The following is a 20,508-nucleotide window of genomic DNA, read 5'->3' as shown; positions in this document are numbered from 1 at the left end:
GTGGGCGGAGGAGGACGGGGGCGCTCTGAGGGGTGAGGGGATGCGGGACGGGGTAGCTGTGGGGTGACGGGGGCGCTCTGGGGGGTGAGGGGACGCGGGACGGGGTAGTTGTGGGGTGACGGGGGCGCTCTGGGGGGTGGGGGAGCAGGACGGGGGCAGCTGTGGGGTGCTGGGGGCGCTCTGTGGGGTGAGGGGACGCGGGACGGGGTAGTTGTGGGGTGACGGGGGCGCTCTGGGGGGTGGGGGAGCAGGACGGGGGCAGCTGTGGGGTGCTGGGGGCGCTCTGTGGGGTGAGGGGACGCGGGACGGGGTAGTTGTGGCGGGACGGAGGCGCTCTGGGGGGTGGGGGAGCAGGACGGGGGCAGCTGTGGGGTGCTGGGGGCGCTCTGTGGGGTGAGGGGACGCGGGGAGCTGTGGCGGGACGGGGGCGCTCTGTGGGGTGGGCGGAGCAGGACGGGGGGAGCGCTGCCCCGTGGCACACAGCTGCCTCGCCCTGCGCAGCCTGCCCCTGTGTCCCCAGCCGCCCTGGCCGCACAGGACAGCGGCGAGCGGCCCGTGGAGCACGGAGGAGGTGCCTCCTCGGCCGTCATTTCCGCCGTGTGTTTGAGTGGGGGCGGGGGGCCAGAGCGCTCTCCTCCTCCTCCTCCTCCTCCTCCGCGGCGGCCGGAGACACAGACCCAGCGCGGGGTGAGGGAGGGGAGGCAGCCGAGCCAGCCGCAGCGCCCGCGGGCGGAGCTGTCAGACACCCCCTCCCGCCGGAGCGACACCGCACCCTCCCCCCATCGCCCCGGCCCGGCCATGGGGAACGCAGCCACCGCCAAGAAGGGCAACGAGATCGAGAGCGGTGAGTGCGTGAGACCCCGTCCCCTGGGGAGGGGGCCCAGCGGCCTTGGATCCAGCGCGCACAGGGCCGGCCCAGGCCCCGCGGCCTAGTGGGCTGCAGCGCGGAGCCCCCTGACCAGCGCAGGCCTTGCAGCTAGGGCTCTGCCTAGCCTGGTGCCTGGTACCCTGCTGTCTAGGGGGGCCTGCTCTGCGCTGGGGGATCCAGGCTGTAGGGTGGCCGGGTCCACGTCTCCTCCAGCCTCGCAGCTGCTGGTGCATCGCCGATCCCTAGGCTTAGGGTCTCGAGCAGCATCGTTGTAAGCGGCTTAAATCGCTTTGTCCCAGCCTGCAGCAGCCCCAGCCTAGCGTACCGCCGAGCCAATGCCGCGCCGATCCGCTGTGCCAGGCTGTCCCACAGCAGGTGTCAGTCACACTCACGAGCTGCTGCTCTACGAGCTTCTTCCATCTTAGTCGGCTTCCCAAAGAACCAGTCTCTCCTTCTGCAGGAGGAGGGGTTGCTCTAAAGTAGTCTGTCATCCCCCTAGCCTTCAGCCTTTCACATGTTCCACAACATTTATTTCTCCACCCCTGCACAGCACCTTTGATAGCAGAGACGACACTGAGTTGGTGTCATTATACAGCTTTCTAACTATGCTGTGATTTATCAGGTGCATGTGTATTTCTATCCTACTGGTGTGAATGTAGGACAGAAACTCCCCGGTCTTCCTGGGTTACTGAACATTGTCATCTCCTCCCCCACAAACTATGTAGGAATCCCATTTAGTGTGTCTGTATTGTTGGGGTATAGAAGTTTTACTCATTGAAGTATTTATTTAGGTATATACTTAAAAAACATTTTACCTTACTTTTGGTTTTTACAAGTGAGAGCTGTAGCTCAATATTGAACTATGTGAATTAGTGGATTACTGGGTTTTGTTCCAGGTATATCGTCATGATCTTTAAATAACTTAAAGATGATTAAATGCACCAAACTCCTTTTTGTCTGTTAACTATCTTTCTTACTACTTTATAACTTTGGATAAGTTTCTGTTAGGTAAGTTGCATGGCAGGGTCCAATGAAAAACTGCTTATTTAAAGGAATGCTGATCATTTACAAATACTGTATTCTTATAACAGTGTCTTACCTCTGTCACTAAGAATACTATTGGATTATTATAAATGAAGGACCTTTAAACTTTTTGTTGTTGTCACTGTTTACTTTTTCCATTTATTTATCCCTTTAACTTAGTCCTGCAATCAGATTTACACAGGTAGACCACCACCACCACCACTAATGCAGAGCTCCATTGGATTTTTCTGGATTCATTTGCAGGATTGGACCTTGGCCAGTGAAACTAGACTGTTCAGTTTTACTTTCTGGTTCAAAAGCACTAGTGTGTGATGGTAGAGTTTTGATTACAAATATTATATGAGATATTTAAATACTATTTTGATCTTCTTAAAAAATCATATTTATTTGGTTTTATAAACATAAAAATACCCTCACATTTGGACAACTTCTGAAACTCTTAATGACAAAATATTGCATTATACTTCTATGACAGCCATATTTCTGCTGGTTTATCTTGTTAAATTAAATCTTAGGTTAATGGGAGTAATAAAGACTTGTATTAGACTTTTACACACCACCAAATAAAGCATTTAGGAATTCTGAGGCCCACAAACAGTGTATTTTAGAACTTCTCTTTCTTATTTTTAAAGGGTTTACTTATAAAATGAAAGCTCTGAATAGAGTGCAGCACTCAGATTTTTAATTTGTCAGCATACTTAATACTAGGAATTTCTGTAGTGACATTACTTGTGTAATTAAGGGATGAAATTGTCCCTTACTTCTCTACCACTTGTATAAGACCTGGATTTGTTTACTGTATAGGATCAAGTAATTGCAAACTTGCATGTAGTAAATTATTGGAAGCAAAAAGGGATATTCAGCCTTGTTTATAGGAGTAAAAGTCTCTCAGGAAAAAGTGATTTGGATTTGTTGTTAATGAAAAATACCCAGGGATTACGAAAGGGTGATAATATGGCCTTAATCCATGTATGCAGCTCATGGCATTGTGCATATCAAGGGCATACTGAGCTCCCTGAAAGAACAATGGAGGGTAACTTGGCTTGTAGTGATTACGACTTGCAAAAGCAAATGTAGTTTATCTTAAGAGCTCTTTTACTGTCTTAGGTCAATGTAGATTATAACAGTATGGTTGAGTGGTCCATTTATATAGCAAAATCTGATACTTAACTGTAATCTTTGTGTTTTCTTTAGCTTTTTGTCTTTGTTACAAATGTCTTCAGTAACTAATAATGAACTCTGCATGGTTGTAGAATGAATAGTTGTATGTTAGTCGAAACAGTAGAATGCAAAACATAATCTTAAAAACTACATCCAAACAAGACTTGCAAGTGAATGGAATCAAAATGGTAACTTTCGATCAACTGCACTATGTTGTGTAAGGTAGTGTAAGTTACTTTTTGTATCTGGGACTAAGAGGGAGTCATAAGTTGGTGTGACTTACATCATACTGCTATCTAGTATGTAAGCAGGTGGATGTAAAAGTGGGATGTAGCCTACTTCTCTTTATGTTTTATGCTGTTAGTTCCTTTTTCTGCTATGCCCCTTTCTTCCAGGCTATCATAGTATATAGTAAACGTATGCCTGGTCTACATCTAAAATTTAGGTTAATCTAGCCATGTTGCTCGGAGGTTTGGAAAAACTAACACCCTGGGTCACGCAAACCTAAACACCGGTATAGACATCACTGAGTCTATGGAAGAATTCTTCTGTTGACCTATCTACCTCCTCTCAAGTGGGTAGGTTAATTGTAGCAATGAAAAAATTCCTTCTGTTGCTGTAGCAAGTGTCTACATTAGGGGTTCTCAGGACAAATTTTTTAGTGGCCTCAGTGTGGCTGCCAACTCTTGCTGGTGGCCACTCTTACACTGTTTCCTAAAATACTTAATTAGCTTTAAGAAAAACAATTAAATATGCACATCCAAATCATTATAATTTATTTATTGCTAGCTATATCACTTTTCACAGCAGACTTACTCAGCCCTGCCAAGCCTGGGGACAAATTAAACCCTGGATGAGGGGTTAGGGGAGATGGGGCGCGGGCTAGAGCCTGAAGCCCCGCCACCGGAGCCTAGGGCCTGCCACTGTGCAGCCAGAGCCTGGGATTGGAGCCCAAAGCCCCGCGCCAGAGCCTGCCAGCCCACCACCCCAGGACTAAAGCCCAAAGCCTGAGCCCCACCGCCTTGGGAGGTTGGGGCACTCACCGCCTGCCTGCTTCTCCAGGTTTGTGCCCCAGGTGTCTCCAGAGGGGGGCAGGGCCAACCCCTGCTGGCAGCCCCAGCAACCAACACCAAGGTGGTGCATCCAGGAGCAACAGGGAGAGGGAGGGGTTGTTACTCCCCCACACACACAGCCCAGGGGGCTGTCGCCGCAAGAAAAGCCCCTGGTGGCTGCATGCAGCCACGGTGGACACTTTTGAGAAATGCTGGTACACTATGGTGCTACAGTGGTACAGCTGCAGTGCTATAGCTGTGCCACTGTAGCATCTGTAGTATCATTGGGCCAAAATCAGAAGTGAGGTGTTATGGGGTGTGAGACAGAAAAAGTAAGCTGTTTTATCTGGGTGGACCCTATTGACTTTAATGGGGCACCACATAGTATAAAAGTCTGCAACGGTTGAGAAGCTTGCAAGATAAGAGCATTCATAGTTGTAACTTGCATGCTGACTGGATCAGAAGATGATGTAAATTACACAAAGTTGGACTTCCTTAAATGCATTTCTGTATTTGGCCTTTTGTCTTTGTATACGTTTAATAGGACACAATGGGCTAAGTCTTTCTTTTTATATCTATTTAACCCCCCTCTGAATTTACTGTATCTGAGAACAAGGTTTGCCGCACTGTCTAAATAGCTAAATCTGGGTTAGTGCAATTTTAAATATAACATGGGGCAAATTAAATTTAAAAAGAACCCTTTGTTGATTTAGCTCTCTGTGGAAGAAAAGAGAGAGAGAAATGTTAGTTTTATTAAGATGAATCTTTGTCTTGGGTGCAGTTTTAATAAAGGAAATATGACTTTACTGTAGTCTTCTAAAATAGAACAAGGACAACAAATGACATTTGGTCTCATAAATAGATCTCTTGCTCTAGAGTACATGATCAGTTTTATAATGTTTTAACATTATCTGGCCAGTCTAAATAGTGTTGAATAAGTTAACTACATCAATTGCAAAGTTTGTAGAAAGTATTTGTTCTTTCTATAAATTACTAGAAGTCTAGTGCTTTTAAGTAATGTGTATAGCTCTGCATTACTTGCTCTTTTTTTTTAATCTATGAAATAGTGCACACATGCAGTTACAACGTGAATTAGTTTAGAAATTGTTTTTTAATCTTTTACCATCTTCTCTGAGGGAAGAAAGTTGTTGTAGTTTTGAATCTCAGAATAAAATCTTAAACTTAACCCCCCCCCCAAAAAAAACAAACAACCATACCTTTTTTGGTTATACTAATATTAGTTACTAAAATGTATTAAAGAACACTTAGGTGATTAAAATACTCTTTAACTTCTATTTAATTGAAAGTTTTATACACTTTTTCTGTTCTTTACATTCATTTTGAAACTGCTCAATTTCTGTAACCTTTAAGTTAATCACTAGTCTTTGTCCTTGCCACTTTTTTTTAACAATAATGTAAAATATGGAGTTGTTTGATTTTTTTTTAAACTTTTTTAGAGTTGATGTGGAAGCTTTTAAGATTAGGTGTAGTTTAATTTTAATTCCAGATACCTCCTCTCATTACCTGAGGACCATATCCTGCACTTACAGGAATGGTTGGACTATGGCGTAACAGGTCTTTACAAGCTCAAACTTCTGGGATCTTCAATTGTTTACACGTTTGTTTGGGCTGGTGGGGGAGGAGGATGGATAGTGGCTCCTTTAAGGGTCCCTCCTGTAGGTTAGGAAGGATTATCTCACTGTAGGTGCAGCGGGAAGGCATCGCCTAAGCTGGTGCTTTGGCTGGTTTGCTCAGATAAGTCATTAGCCCTTGCACAAAAGGGAAAGGGTATATAGACCTCCAGCCTGAGCACCCTCTCATTGGTTAGTATAGTACCAGGATTTTAGGTCTGCTGTGGGGATTGTGTTAGTGGCCTTTTTAGGGACAGGGAAGGAATTTTCCCCTTATGGTGCAATTGGTCAGGATGGAGTGACTGTTCAGGCCTTCCCCACAGCTGTTCAGGGATACAGTGGAGTTAGTCAGGAGGTAAAGGTCAAGTTGTGACACTTTAGCAGGTGTCTGTTGCAGGTGTTCGTTTCATAAGGAGTCCTGTTCCCTGATTAAACTAGAATTATAAATAGACTTAGGGGAAGGCATCCCCAAAAGAAGCTGGTAAATGGGGTTGGGACTCCTAAGGTCTGGGGCAGTGAGGAAACAATCCAGTTCCTTAACCTTCATATGAGGGGAGGGCATTGGGATCCTAACAATGTTTTGGGGACCAGCTGTGTTGGGATAGGGGTTGAAGGGTATCTTTCCACCATGTTGAAATGATTCATAATGTTGATTGCCTGGTAGTTCCCAGATGAATTAAGGTAATAAGGTTCTCCTCTAATTAAACGATGTCCCTTGCATCTTGTGTTTATTTTTCCACATGTCTGGGACAATGCACATCTGTTACATGCTCACTCTCCCCCTCTCCAAACTAGCAACACTGTAACACCTTCTGTATGAGGGAGCACCTATTAAGGTCAGACCTTCTTCTTTGCATTCCTCTGAATTATTTTGTAAGTAGTGCTTATTTGAAAGGTCCCAGATACGGTGTGACTCTCCCCATGCTGCCTTACCAGTAAATTTCAACTGTTCTGAAGACACTACCTTTTGGGGGGGGAGGAGGTTTGTTTGTTCTTCATGTCCAGTCATTATTTGGTCCTTCCGTTGAGACTACGAATACACATTAGTAATATTGTTGGCAGTTCCTGTCTACTAAGAATTGGACAGACCATCAGTTCATTTCATACAGCCATTGAACAGCCATTCGCTGATACACAGCTATGTCATTACTCATCAGTAATATAGAGGTGAAAAGTTCTATACTCCATTACTAATTTCCTGAGCCACTCAGTCCCCTGTAACAATGGTCTTTGGGATCTTTGGATGTGATATTTAGGGTTTGACTGTAGTTTTTTTCAATGGTAATAATCCTTTTGTACAGTGAGTTTATGCTCCTTGACTTTGAAATTGCCAATTGACAACTTCTGAAGTCTTGTTTACACATTTAAATATATTAGATATAGGGAGTATATCCTAAGAGAGAAAATCTTTACTCCAGTGTTGTTTCTACCATCCACAAACAATAGATTTAAAACTGTTGTCCTATATTTTGTGCTCAAACTGTCTCTGCTATTTATTCGGTGGGCTTTCAGCATTACTGTTTCACCGTCTGAAAATCAACACTAGTTCAAATTACTTGCTGAGCTAACATTTGAAAATAGCTTTGGTGGAATTATCCTAGTTAGTGTTTTGGGGATAGTCATATATGAGAATCTCCTTTCAAAAGAGACTCAAGATTAGAGTAGCAGAGGTCTATCAGGTTAGCACTGAGCCAGATTTTCTGAAATGTGTGGGAAATCTTGTGCAATGCCAATTCATAGTTTGCCTGTCTGTAAACTGTACAATTTATTTTGTTTTGATTTAATAAAGAAAAAAACCTGCTCACAGCTCAAAATTCCCTACCAGTAATTTAAAATAATACATAGAAAAGAATCATATAGCAGCATAACAAGTTTATGTTAACATTCTGGGGTTGTTCTGTCCTTTTGAGCATTTTGCTACTGTCCCTTGCTCCTGTTGTGGGCTCAGATTGTTTTCCACTTTAAAATATCTAAAATCATTTGATGCATTGTTGTTATATATTTGTTAGTAGTACCCATTCATTTACCCACCTCTCCACTCTCACAAGCATGTCAGTATCAAAAGTCATGAATGTGTTTTGAAAAATCATTGAATACTTGTCTACCCTAGACAGTGATTGGTACCAACCCCTGGGTGATTGAGCAACCAATCTGAGCATCTAGATTAGCCTAGCCCAGGTGTAAGTGTTCCTACAGCAAATCCCTACCTGCTTTCCTGTGTCCTGACTGTTTGTACACTCACTGGCATGTACCTGTGGGCATATTCCATGGTTCTTTGTGCTAAGACACTCTAGTATTCTTACCCAGTAAAATGTGTCAATTGCAGGTCTTGCTGTAGGGATTAGCAGATGTAGTCATGCCCCTACGGGTTAGGTTATCACGAATTGGCTAGCCCCATGATTGCTTACACCATGGTGTATCTTGCAGTGAAGATGCAGTCGAAGGGTTTGTCTTCACTGCTGTAAAAAGCTGATGTTTTGCAGTAGAGTGATCTTTATGAATTATCCTAAGGTAAAAATACAGTGAAGACTAGGCATTTTAGTTTTACTGCAAGATAAACTTGCTGAGGCCAGGTTGACCTCTGAGTTTACATAGGAGTAAAACTGGAATGCCTTATCTTCACTGTATTTTTATTTTAGGATAGTTAGTGCATGCTAATTACTCCAGCATAAAAAACTCAGCTTTTTTAGCAATGAAGACAAGCCCAAAGAGAATCTCAAGTACTGCAAACCAGTATGGGTATTCTAGAAGAAGACAGTTGTCACTTCATAACACTGAGAAACATAAAATATCTCTCCCATGACATTTGCAGTGTTGCTGTAGCCATGTGGGTGCCAGGATATTAGAGAGGGACAAGGTGGGTGTTGGTCTAATAAAAGATATTTCAACTTCTGCTGGTGAAAGAGACAAGTGTAAGCTCATCTCTTTCACCAACAGAAGTTGGTCCAATAAAAGATATTTCCTTACTCACCTTCTCTCTCTCCTGCTTGATAGAATAAGATAGGCTAAAATAATTGACCATCTTATCTAAGTTGTTAAAACAATCAAGAAAGCTAGAAAATCCTCTTTCAACTTGAAGCATCATTATCAGATGTACTAGCGTGTTTGGTCTGTTTGATTGTTTGTAGGGGCATATTTTGGGGTTTGTTGTCACACTGTAGCTGATAAATTTTTAACAGTAAGATAGAAATTTAGGAATGTTTAACCACTGGGCACCAGGAGTTCTGATTTCTTCCTGCCAAGAGCAAGTGCATACTTGGTAAACTACTGCACTTGGGGTAATCCTACGCTACAGCAGCTGCACTACAGCTGTGTTGCTGTGGCACAGTAGTTTTGACACTTCCTACATAGACAGAAGGGGTTTGTCCATCAATGTAGTTAATCCAGCTCTCTGAGATGTGGTAGGTTGGTCAGTAGAATAATTATTTCCTTGATTTAGTTGCATCTACACCAGAGGGTTAGGTTGACCTAACTACAGAAATCAGGGTGTGAAATTTTTCACGTCTGTGAGTGACGTAGTACCTACGTTGATTTAATTTTTAAGTGTAGATCATGCCTTGCTGTTAGCACTGAAAAACAAACACACTAATTGTGGTATTAAAGCAGGGTGAAAGAAAAATCTGGCACCCTGAGTAGCTATTGTGTCAAAGGAGCAAACATGAGATTTAAACACGAAAAAATACCATTACTTTCTCTGCACTTAGAATCTGTTTTTTGTTCTTGTCCCTGACAGGTGAATTGGAGATGACATAATTAATGGTACATATGCACAGATGAATAGACAGATAAACTCCAATAGTATTTATGGTGACTTTTTTGATTAATGTCACCTGAAAGTGAGAACAGGTGTTCACATGGCACTGTTGTAGCTGGTGTCACAAGATATTTACGTGCCAGAAGTGTTAAAGAGTCATATGTCCCTTCATGGTTCAACCTCCATTCCAGAGGACATGAGTCGATGCTGATGACGGGTTCTGCTCGATAATAATCCAGAGCAGAGTGGACCGACGCATGTTCATTTTCATCATCTGAGTCAGATGCCGCCAGCAGAAGGTTGATTTTCTTTTTTGGTAGTTTTGGTTCTGCAGTCTCTGCATCAGAGTGTTGCTCTTTTAAGACTCCTGAAAGCATGCTCCGCACCTCATCTGTCTCAGGTTTTGGAAGATACTTCAGATTCTTAAACTTTGGGTTGAGTACTGTAGCTATTTTTAGAAATCTCACATTGGTACCTTCTCTTCGTTTTGTCAAATCTGTTGTGTAAGTGTTCTTAAAATGAACATGTGCTGGGTATTCATCCAAGATTGCCATAACATGAAACATATGGTAGAATGCTGGTAAAACAGAACAGGAGACATAGAATTCTTCCCCAAGGAGTTCAGTCACAAATTTAATTAACACATTATTTTTTTAATGAGTTCCATCAGCATGGAAGCATGTCTTCTGGAACGGTGGCCGAAGCATGAAGGGGCATATGGATGTTTAACATATCTGGCATGTAAATACCTTGCAATGCCGGCTACAAAAGTGACATTGAAATGCCTGTTCTGACTTTCTGGTGACAGTGTAAATAAGAAGAGGGCACCGTTATCTCCTGTAAATGTAAACAAACTTGTTTGCCTTAGCGTTGGGCTGAAGAAGAAGAAGTAGGACTGAGTGGACTTGTAGGCTCTGAAACTTTACATGGATTTGTTTTTGAGTGCAATTATGTAACAAAAATATCTACATCTGTAAGTTGCACTTTTGCAACAAAGAGATTGCACTACAGTACTTGTATTAGGTGAATTGAAAAATACTATTTCTTTTTTTTTACGGTACAAATACTTGTAATAAAAATACATACAAAGTAAGCACTGTAAACACTATAGGAGTGGGAAGGGAGAAAGTGTTGCAGGGCGAAAATGGGGGTGGGAGGTGGTATCAGTCTGAACGTTTGAGACTGTATTTTAACATGCACCAGTATGGCAAAGGAAAATGGTACACATTGAATTAATATAGACGTGTCAGCTGTATCTTTAACATTTCTGGTGACTTCTGCTACAGCTTTGATATTTAATTTTTTTAATGAACATAATTTTTAATGGCTAATTTATATTTAATACATGCAGTGATGGGAAATACACAAAGCTGTAGTAGATTTATTGGACAATTTAACATTTAGCTGTAACAAAATAGCTTAGTTTATGTATGGTAAGCATATAAGCTTAGGAATGCAGATTATTTACCTGATTAAAATAATTGTTTTGAGCTTTGGAAGTCCTTTGAGCCTGATTGTCCCTCGCTTTCACTGATGTGAAAAGAGAATCAGGCCCATTCTGAATACATCTACATCTTTGTACTTTTCTAAAGTGTTCTCTACAAATCAATAAAATAGTATTGTTTTTAGGGTTGCTGTTTTTAAAATTCCTGGCCCCAATGATACAGTTGGATTCGTGTTGGAGCCCCATTGAAATCAGGCACAAGGGTCCATCCATGCAAGGTAGATTCTGAGACTGGGGCTCCAGCTTGTAAATTATTGGGAGAAGAGACTATCAATAGTGCATTCCAACGTTCCAGCCAATTGTCAGACTGGCTACTGTGTATGTATACTAAGTCCGTGTTCCAAATACTTAAGCTAAGTTATGTTTCTAAAAGTACTCATTTTCTGTAAACTGAATTCCAAAGTGAAATAATTTCAGACACTATTTCATATTACAGATTAATGTCCTGCATAAATATCAAATTGCAAAACAAAGCAGTTTGAGTTTCCGGAGTCTTCAATAGCTTCATATACAACTAGGTGACCTGGGAGGTTCATTGTGGGTAGTGCTTCTGAAGAGTTGAACAGTTATTTTTATATTTAGTAGAGTTTTGTTCTCCTTGGTGAATTTGTATATGCCAAGTTAATGATAAATCTTCAGAAACTAAAATGAAAATTGAATTAATCTTAAATTTCTGCGCTGAATGCTCTTAATTTTGGTGAAGAATGGTATAGCATTAGGTACAATAAGTTATGGCATTCTTTTTTTAAGGTAAATGTATCTTTCTGCCAAGTGACAGCCCCCTTCCCTAATTGTCTACACTACTTTAAAGGATGTAGGTGGGTATTCAGTGCACAGAAATGGCCTTAACTCGATATTCATTTCAAGTTGATGGCTTACTTTTAAGGCGGAACACTGTTACAGTTTTAGTCAAGAAACAGTGTTAATGGGGTGTGTTCAAACTCATATTTTATGTTGTTAGCTTCCAAAAAGTTTGCCCAGCTATCTGTACACCTCCTTAACAGAACATAATGATTTGCGTAGTTACTCTAATTAGCTGCTGTAGCATGTTTTTTTTATTTGAGGTGGCAAATAATAGAAAATAATCTTGTAATCCAACAACGTGTTGTTGGAATGTTTTAACAAGTGAACTTCATGCTGTTTTTTTAAATTATATTTATAAAACTAGAAAACTGAGGATTCCTCACAAACCTGAAAGATAGAAATCCTACCAAGTGTTTTCATAGTACAACAATAATATTGCATTCTGACCTATTTCCCCCCCCCCCCCCAAATTTAGCATATGTCTATGCTGCAAAAAAACACAAAACAAAAGCCACCCCATGGCAGCAAATCTCAGAGCCTGTGTCAACTGACTCAGGCTTGCAGAGCTCGCTACTGGGCTGAAAATAGCAGTTTAGATGTTCCCACTCGGGTTGGAGCCTAGTCTCTGAAACCCACTCCGGTTGCCTGGTTTCAGAGCACAGGCTCCAGCCTGAATGGCTACTGAGCTATTTTTCCCCTATAGTGTGAGCCCTGCAATCCTGAGTCAGTTGAGCCTGGCTCTGAGACTTGCTGCTGGGGGAGGGAGGTGTCTGTATTTTTGCAGTGTAGACATACCCTTAGTGCTGGTCTACACTACTGCGGCAAGCTGACCCAAGTTACGCTACTTCAGTTACATCAATAACGTAACGGAAGTCAAACGTAGCTTAGGTCAACCTACCGCGGTGTCTACAGTGAGTTGGGTCGATGGGAGACACTCTCCTGCCGACTTCCCTTATCTTCTTGGGGAGGTGGAGTACTAGAGTCCACCTGCTAAATCGACACCACTGTATTGACTGCAGCAGTGCCAACCTACCGGTAGTGTAGACATGGCCTTAGAAACTTCTCCCTCTTTGTACAGAACCGATGATTTGCCCTCACTCTGCTAAAATTAAATGTGCAACATTGAAGGGAGATTAAATGGCTTAGGCAAGGTCAGTAGTTATTGTCTTCTTCTTAGTGTATGCGCAATGTGCGTCAGGTGGCATGTGACCAGGATTCATCATTGAATTTGGTCCACTGGTTGGATCATTAGCTTCCCCAGCTTGGGTGAAGTACTGATGGGGAGTGCGACGTGTATGTTGATCCATGCCAGTAGTAACTGAGATTTATTACAGTCTGTTGAGTGTCTGTTAAGGTATGACACACAGTGAAAATTTCGGTCTAGATCACATTACAAAGCCACTCTTGCATGTAAGCTAAATTTGTTAAAAATACATTATTTTCACCCAGGCAATTCATGTAGAGTAGCAAAAAGTTTTCCGTTAGTAGATATTAAAGAAATTGTCTCCAGTTATTTAAGTAATACAGTATGGTTCCTTGTTAACTTGGAAGGCTAGCAAGCAAACTGGAAGAATAGAGAAAATACCATTTTCCCCCCAATCTCTTTAGTTATGGTAGTTATAGATGGTGTTTATAACAAACATAGATCAAATATTTTCAGACCGAAGTATTTTTTTTTAAATTGACAGTCCCTTTAAAATCATGTAATTCTCAGAAGCTGATAAGTGAATAAAAAGTTTTTCATCTTCTAAATTTGTCGTATTAATCCTTATTGAGGTTACAGGGACAAACCATCCTGATGTGTAGAAAGAATAGTAAATATGGCAGGCGACCAGCTTGGCTTAACAGTGAAATCCTTGCTGATCTTAAATACAAAAAAGAAGCTTACAAGAAGTGGAAGACTGGACAAATGACCAGGGAAGAGTATAAAAATATTGCTCGGGCATGCAGGAGTGAAATCAGGAAGGCCAAATCACACGTGGAATTGCAAGTAGCAAGAGATGTTAAGAGTAACAAGAAGGGTTTCTTCAGGTATGTTAACAACAAGAAGAAAGTCAAGGAAAGTGTGGGCCCCTTACTGAATGGGGGAGGCAACCTAGTGACAGAGGATGTGGAAAAAGCTAATGTACTCAGTGCTTTTTTTGCCTCTGTCTTCACGAACAAGGTCAGCTCCCAGACTGCTGCACTGGGGAGGAGGTGACTAGCCCTCTGTGGAGAAAGAAGTGGTTTGGGATTATTTAGAAAAGCTGGATGAGCACAAGTCCATGGGGCCGGATGCGCTGCATCCGAGAGTGCTAAAGGAGTTGGCGGCTGTGATTGCAGAGCCATTGGCCATTATCTTTGAAAACTCATGGCAATCGGGGGAGGTCCCAGGTAACTGGAAAAAGGCTAATGTAGTGCCCATCTTTAAAAAAGGGAAGGAGGAGGATCCTGGGAACTACAGGGCAGTCAGCCTCACCTCAGTCCCTGGAAAAATCATGGAGCAGGTCCTCAAGGAATCAATTCTGAAGCACTTAGAGGAGAGGAAAGTGATCAGGAACAGTCAGCATGGATTCATCAAGGGCAAGTCATGCCTGACTAATCTAATTGCCTTCTATGATGAGATAACTGGCTCTGTGGATGAGGGGAAAGCAGTGGACATATTGTTCCTTGACTTTAGCAAAGCTTTTGACATGGTCTCCCACAGTATTCTTGCCAGGAAGTTAAAGAAGAATGGGCTGGATGAATAGACTATAAGGTGGATAGAAAGCTGGCTAGATTGTCTGGCTCAATGGGTAGTGATCAACGGCTCCATGTCTAGCTGGCAGCCGGTATCAAGCAGAGTGCCCCAAGGGTCAGTCCTGGGGCTGATTTTGTTCAATATCTTCATTAATGATCTGGAGGATGGCATGGATTGCACCCTCAGCAAGTTTGCTGATGATGCTAAACTGAGAGCAGTGGTAGATACGCTGGAAGGTAGGGCTAGAATACAGGGGGACGTAGACAAATTAAAGGATTGGACCAAAAGAAATTTGATGAGGTTCAAGGACAAGTGCAGAGTCCTGCACTTAGAACGGAAGAATTCCGTGCACTGCCACAGACTAGGGACTGAGTGGGTAGGCAGTAGTTCTGCAGAAAAGGACATAGGGGCTATAGTGGATGAGAAGCTGGATATGAGTCAATAGTGTGCCGTTGTTGCCAGGAAGGTCAATGGCATTTTGGGATGTATAAGAAGGGGCATTGCCAGCAGATTGAGGGACGTGATCGTTCCCCTCTATTTGACATTGGTGAGGCCTCATCTGGAGTACTGTGTCCAGTTTTGGGCCCCACACTACAAGAAGGATGTGGAAAAACTGGAAAACGTCCAGCACAGGGCAACAAAAATGATTAGGGGACTGGAACACATGATTTATGAGGAGAGGCTGTTGGAACTGGGATTGTTTAGTCTGCGGAAGAGAAGAATGAGGGGGGATTTGATAGCTGCTTTCAACTACCTGAAAGGGGGTTCCAAAGAGGATGACTCTAGACTGTTCTCAGTGGTAGCAGATAACAGAATGAGGAGTAATGGTCTCAAGTTGCAGTGGGGGAGGTTTAGGTTGGATATTAGGAAAAACTTTTTCACTTGGAGGGTGGAGACACGGTGGCATGCGTTACCTAGGTAGGTGGTGGAATCTCCTTTCTTAGAAGTTTTTAAGGCCTGGCTTGACCAAGCCCCAGCTGGGATGATTTAGTTGGGGATTGGTCCTGCTTTGAGCAGGGGGTTGGACTAGATGACCTGAGGTCCCTTCCAACCCTGATATTCTATGCTTCTGTGATATCTTTTTTCCTTTTAAAGCAGCTTTTTCTCGTAGATGCTCAATACAATGAAATTTGTTGATGAAAAACATCTAAGTAATTTACAGCAGGATTCTAGGACCTAGTTCAACCAAATACTCTCCAAGTCATTTGGCCTGAGGATAATGCAGATATTCAAACAAACACCATTTCAACAGCATCAGATTAATAATAATAAAAACTGTGGTTATAACTTACGCTTTTTGAAAAAATTGCTGTACCAGAGCGCTGTTGTAGTTTTTTAGTGTGCAAGACTTGTGCTATAAGAGCATCTCCTGATTTTGGTGGCAGAAGAACAGACCCAGATTGTTAATGTCTCAAAAATAAGGTTTTAGCATATAGGTTGCTGCTAACTGTGAGATTTCTTTCAAGGTATTTTTCACTTACTTTTGCATTGCAGAGGGGGAGAGAGATTTAACATTCTGCCATGTTCCTCTGACACTCTCACTTCCTTGATCCGTGAAGCAGGGGAGATATTGATAACCTGAGGTCTTTGGGGATTTGAGGGGGGGATCTCCTAGAAACCAGTATGTCTATGCCTGCTCAGGGGACTCAGATGAAGATAGTAGGAAGCCTGCTTTCCTTTCCAACTGGGACCAAAATATCTCTAACTTTTTGTTCCTGCAAGCCTTACCCTTCCCTATAGTCAAGGTGTTGGGAGGGGGTATTGTCTTTCCGTGTTTTTAGAGAATTTCTCCAAAGTTGATACAGGGACTATGCACTTCTTTTTCTTTCCCACATGCATGGATCCTCCAATCTTCTGTCTTGTCCTTGGGTTTAGGACAATGGAAATCTATGCATCAAAAAGAGCACTTTACATATTTCTGCACCATCTGGGGATACGTGTTGTTTTTTTTTATTTTCTCAGTCTATGAAAATGAAGGGGATAACTTGGGCAAGGTCTGAGTAGTTTCATTCTACAGTTAAATAAGCTATAACCTTTCTTTTAAAATATGAATGAAACTGATAGTTTTCTGCGGCCACTGGGAGCTGCGGGGGTGGCACCTGCGGGTGGAGGGAGAGTGCAGAGCCACCTACCGCACCTCTGCCTAGGAGCAGCAGGAACAGGTAGACACTTGCAGGGAGCCGCCCGAGGAGAGTGCTGCCTGGGTCCGGCACCCCGATACCCCTCCTGCACCCCAACCCTACACCTCCTCTTTCACTCTGAACCCCTCTTGATTGTTCCTCTGGCTAAGAGCAGCAGGGACATGTCGCTGCTTCCAGGGAGCCACGCAGAGCCAGATACGGAACCTGCTGACCGCGCGCCAACCGGACTATGAACCGGACTTTCTATGAAGATTAGAAAGGTCAGTTTATAGAGCTTTCTGGTTGCTACAGGGCTGGATAACGTAGTTTTTATTGTACAAGCTTTCCACATATAATCTCTTTCAGTGTGCTTCAGTCATGCTGTGAAGAAAATGTAGTTCATTCTCCACACATGGCATTGATAATGGCAATGTATTTGTGACTCCCCTTTAATTTTCTTCCTTAAAATTGAGCTATCTTAATCTTGCAAGGGACTAGCACCATACTTCTGCATAGTAATACGTCACTTACGTTGCCTGGTGATAGAGAAAGTTCATTAAGATCTCATTATCCTAATTCAGCTACATCTCTCAGGTATGGAGATTACCATTGATTTAATTGGACTATTGCTGATACTGATTTGGGGGGAAGGACTTTGTTTTTTATACTTCTTTTATACGTTCTTTTCGGGTTCTGCGGGTAATAAGAGACGGTGTGTGTCTGCGATATTAAGGATCTAAAGTGGTGGGGAATCCTATGAATTGTGAGTAATGCCTAATAAGATTTTTTTTTAACAAGACACATGCATCTGGTGCCAGCTTGTTGAGCACAACAGTAGCAAATCTGTTGATCGTCAGAGTCAACTTGTTATTTGTGGAACACTGGAGACACGTTTATAGAAGTTGACTGCAAATTACAGGTGGGGTCTGGTGCATTTATAGGCAATAAAGCAGCAGACGGAATTTAGATTTCTGTGGGCAGAAGACAGAGTGGTATTTTCACTGAGGGAAGGTGTTAAATAGTATGGTGATGAAACCAATTTGTTCTTTGGGTAACCTGATGATGGAAAAAGTGTATATTTAATGAACTGTGGTTTAGGTTGAGTCTGTGCTTAATCGTGCAGAAACTGGGTGTAGTAAAATGCATGTAGTCATTGTGGGAGTTGGAGTACTTTAAGTGCATTCTTGATCTCAAGTCATATACGGTAGGTTTTCTGGGAAAGCAAGGTAGTAAAACATTCCAGAAGGAAAAACTCCTTTTAGAAGATGGAGATATGCTAGCATTGGTCCTTGTTTAGTATACTATTAGTGGACTAGTTAGTAAACAGTAACCTTACATCATTAAGAATTAGGGCTGTTGATTAATTGCAGTTAACTCACGTGATTAACTCAAGCAAATTAATTGTGATTAAAAAAATTAATCGTGATTAATCGCAGTTTTAATCGCACTGTTAAACAATAGAATACCAATTGAAAATTATTAAATATTTTGGATGTTTTTCTACGTTTCATATATACTGTATTCTGTGTAATTGAAATCAAAGTGTATATTATTTTTGATTACAAATATTTGCACTGTAAAAATGATAAAATAAATAATATTTTTCAATTCACCTAATACAGGTACTGGAGTGAATAGAATCATAGAATATCAGGGTTGGAAGGGACCTCAGGAGGTCATCTAGTCCAACCCCCTGCTCAAAGCAGGACCAATCCCCAACTAAATCATCCCAGCTGGGGCTTGGTCAAGCCAGGCCTTAAAAACTTCTAAGAAAGGAGATTCCACCACCTACCTAGGTAACGCATGCCACCGTGTCACCACCCTCCAAGTGAAAAAGTTTTTCCTAATATCCAACCTAAACCTCCCCCACTGCAACTTGAGACCATTACTCTTTGTTCTGTCATCTGCTACCACTGAACAGTCTAGAGTCATCCTCTTTGGAACCCCCTTTCAGGTAGTTGAAAGCAGCTATCAAATCCCCCCTCATTCTTCTCTTCTGTAGACTAAACATCCCCAGTTCCCTCAGCCTCTCCTGATAAATCATGTGTTCCAGTCCCCTAATCATTTTTGTTGCCCTGTGCTGGACGTTTTCCAGTTTTTCCACATCCTTCTTGTAGTGTGGGGCCCAAAACTGGACACAATACTCCAGATGAGGCCTCACCAGTGTCGAATAGAGGGGAACGATCACGTCCCTCAATCTGATGGCAATACCCCTACTTATACATCCCAAAATGCCATTGGCCTTCTTGGCAACAAGGGCACACTGGTGACTCATATCCAGCTTCTCGTCCACTGTAACCCCTATGTCCTTTTCTGCAGAACTGCTGCCGAGCCATTCGGTTCCTAGTCTGTAGTGGTGCATTGGATTCTTCCGTCCTAAGTGCAGGACTCTGCACTTGTCCTTGTTGAACTTCATTAGATTTCTTTTGGCCCAATCCTCCAATTTGTCTAGGTCCCTCTGTATCCTATCTCTACCCTCCAGCATATTTACCTCTCCTACCAGTTTAGTGTCATCTGCAAACTTGCTGAGGGTGCAGTCCACGCCATCCTCCAGATCATTTATGAAGATATTGAACAAAACCGGCCCCAGGACCGACCCTTGGGGCACTCCACTTGATACCGGCTGCCAACTAGACATGGAGCCATTGATCACTACCCGTTGAGCCAGACAATCTAGCCAGCTTTCTATCCACCTTATAGTCTATTCATCCAGCCCATTCTTCTTTAACTTGCTGGCAAGAATACTGTGGGAGACCGTGTCAATAGCTTTGCTAAAGTCAAGGAACAGTACGTCCACTGCTTTCCCCTCATCCACAGAGCCAGTTATCTCGTCATAGAAGGCAGCTAGATTAGTCAGGCATGACTTGCCCTTGATGAATCCATGCTGACTGTTCCTGATCACTTTCCTCTCCTCTAAGTGCTTCAGAATTGATTCCTTGAGGACCTGCTCCATGATTTTTCCAGGGACTGAGGTGAGGCTGACTGCCCTGTAGTTCCCAGGATCCTCCTTCTTCCCTTTTTTAAAGATGGGCATTACATTAGCCTTTTTCCAGTTACCCAGGACCTCCCCTGATTGCCATGAGTTTTCAAAGATAATGGCCAATGGCTCTGCAATCACAGCCGCCAACTCTTTTAGCACTCTCGGATGCAATGTATCCAGCCCCATGGACTTGTGCACGTCCAGTTTTTCTAAATAGTCCCGAACCACTTCTTTCTCCACAGAGGGCTAGTCACCTCCTCCCCATGCTGTGCTGCCCAGTGCAGTAGTCTGGGAGCTGACCTTGTTTGTGAAGACAGAGGCAAAAAAAGCACTGAGTACATTAGCTTTTTCCACATCCTCTGTCACTAGGTTGCCTCCCTCATTCAGTAAGGGACCCACACTTTCCTTGACTTTCTTCTTGTTGCTAACATACCTGAAGAAACCCTTCTTGTTACTGTTAACATCTCTTGCTACTTGCAACTCCAGGTGTGATTTGGCGTTCCTGATTTCACTCCTGCATGCCCGAGCAATATTTTTATACTCCTCCCTGGTCATTTGTCCAATCTTCCACTTCTTGTAAGCTTCTTTTTTGTATTTAAGATCAGCAAGGATTTCACTGTTAAACCAAGCTGGTCGCCTGCCATATTTACTATTCTTTCTACACATCAGGATGGTTTGTCCCTGTAACCTCAATAAGGATTCTTTAAAATACAGCCAGCTCTCCTGGACTCCTTTCCCCATCATGTTATTCTCCCAGGGGATCTTTTTAGTGTAATCTCTTTATCATGAAAGTTGAACTTGCAAATGTAGAATTATGTACAAAAAAACCCTTCCTTCAAAAATAAAACAAATTTAGAGCCTGGAAGTCCAC

General features: G+C 42.6%; 1 protein-coding gene across 2 annotated transcripts in view; it reads left to right on the top strand.

The window, feature by feature from the left end:
- Positions 1-444: 444 nt before the first annotated feature.
- Positions 445-20,508, top strand: part of PRKACB (protein kinase cAMP-activated catalytic subunit beta) — a 121,420-nt gene continuing 101,356 nt past the window's right edge. Inside the window, exon 1 of one of the 2 annotated variants that reach the window (XM_048860848.2) lies at positions 445-844. In XM_048860848.2, coding sequence (XP_048716805.1) covers positions 799-844 — 46 coding nt within the window. In that variant the 5' untranslated portion in view covers positions 445-798. The remainder of the gene's footprint in view (positions 845-20,508) is intronic. The other variant, XM_048860850.2, reaches the window with a different exon arrangement.

This window comes from Caretta caretta, chromosome 8 (genome assembly GCF_965140235.1).
Source record: "Caretta caretta isolate rCarCar2 chromosome 8, rCarCar1.hap1, whole genome shotgun sequence".
In the NCBI taxonomy this organism is placed as follows: Eukaryota; Metazoa; Chordata; order Testudines; family Cheloniidae; genus Caretta; species Caretta caretta.
The sequence above is the reverse complement of the archived record's forward strand: the minus strand, read 5'-3'. Positions and strand labels throughout refer to the sequence as shown.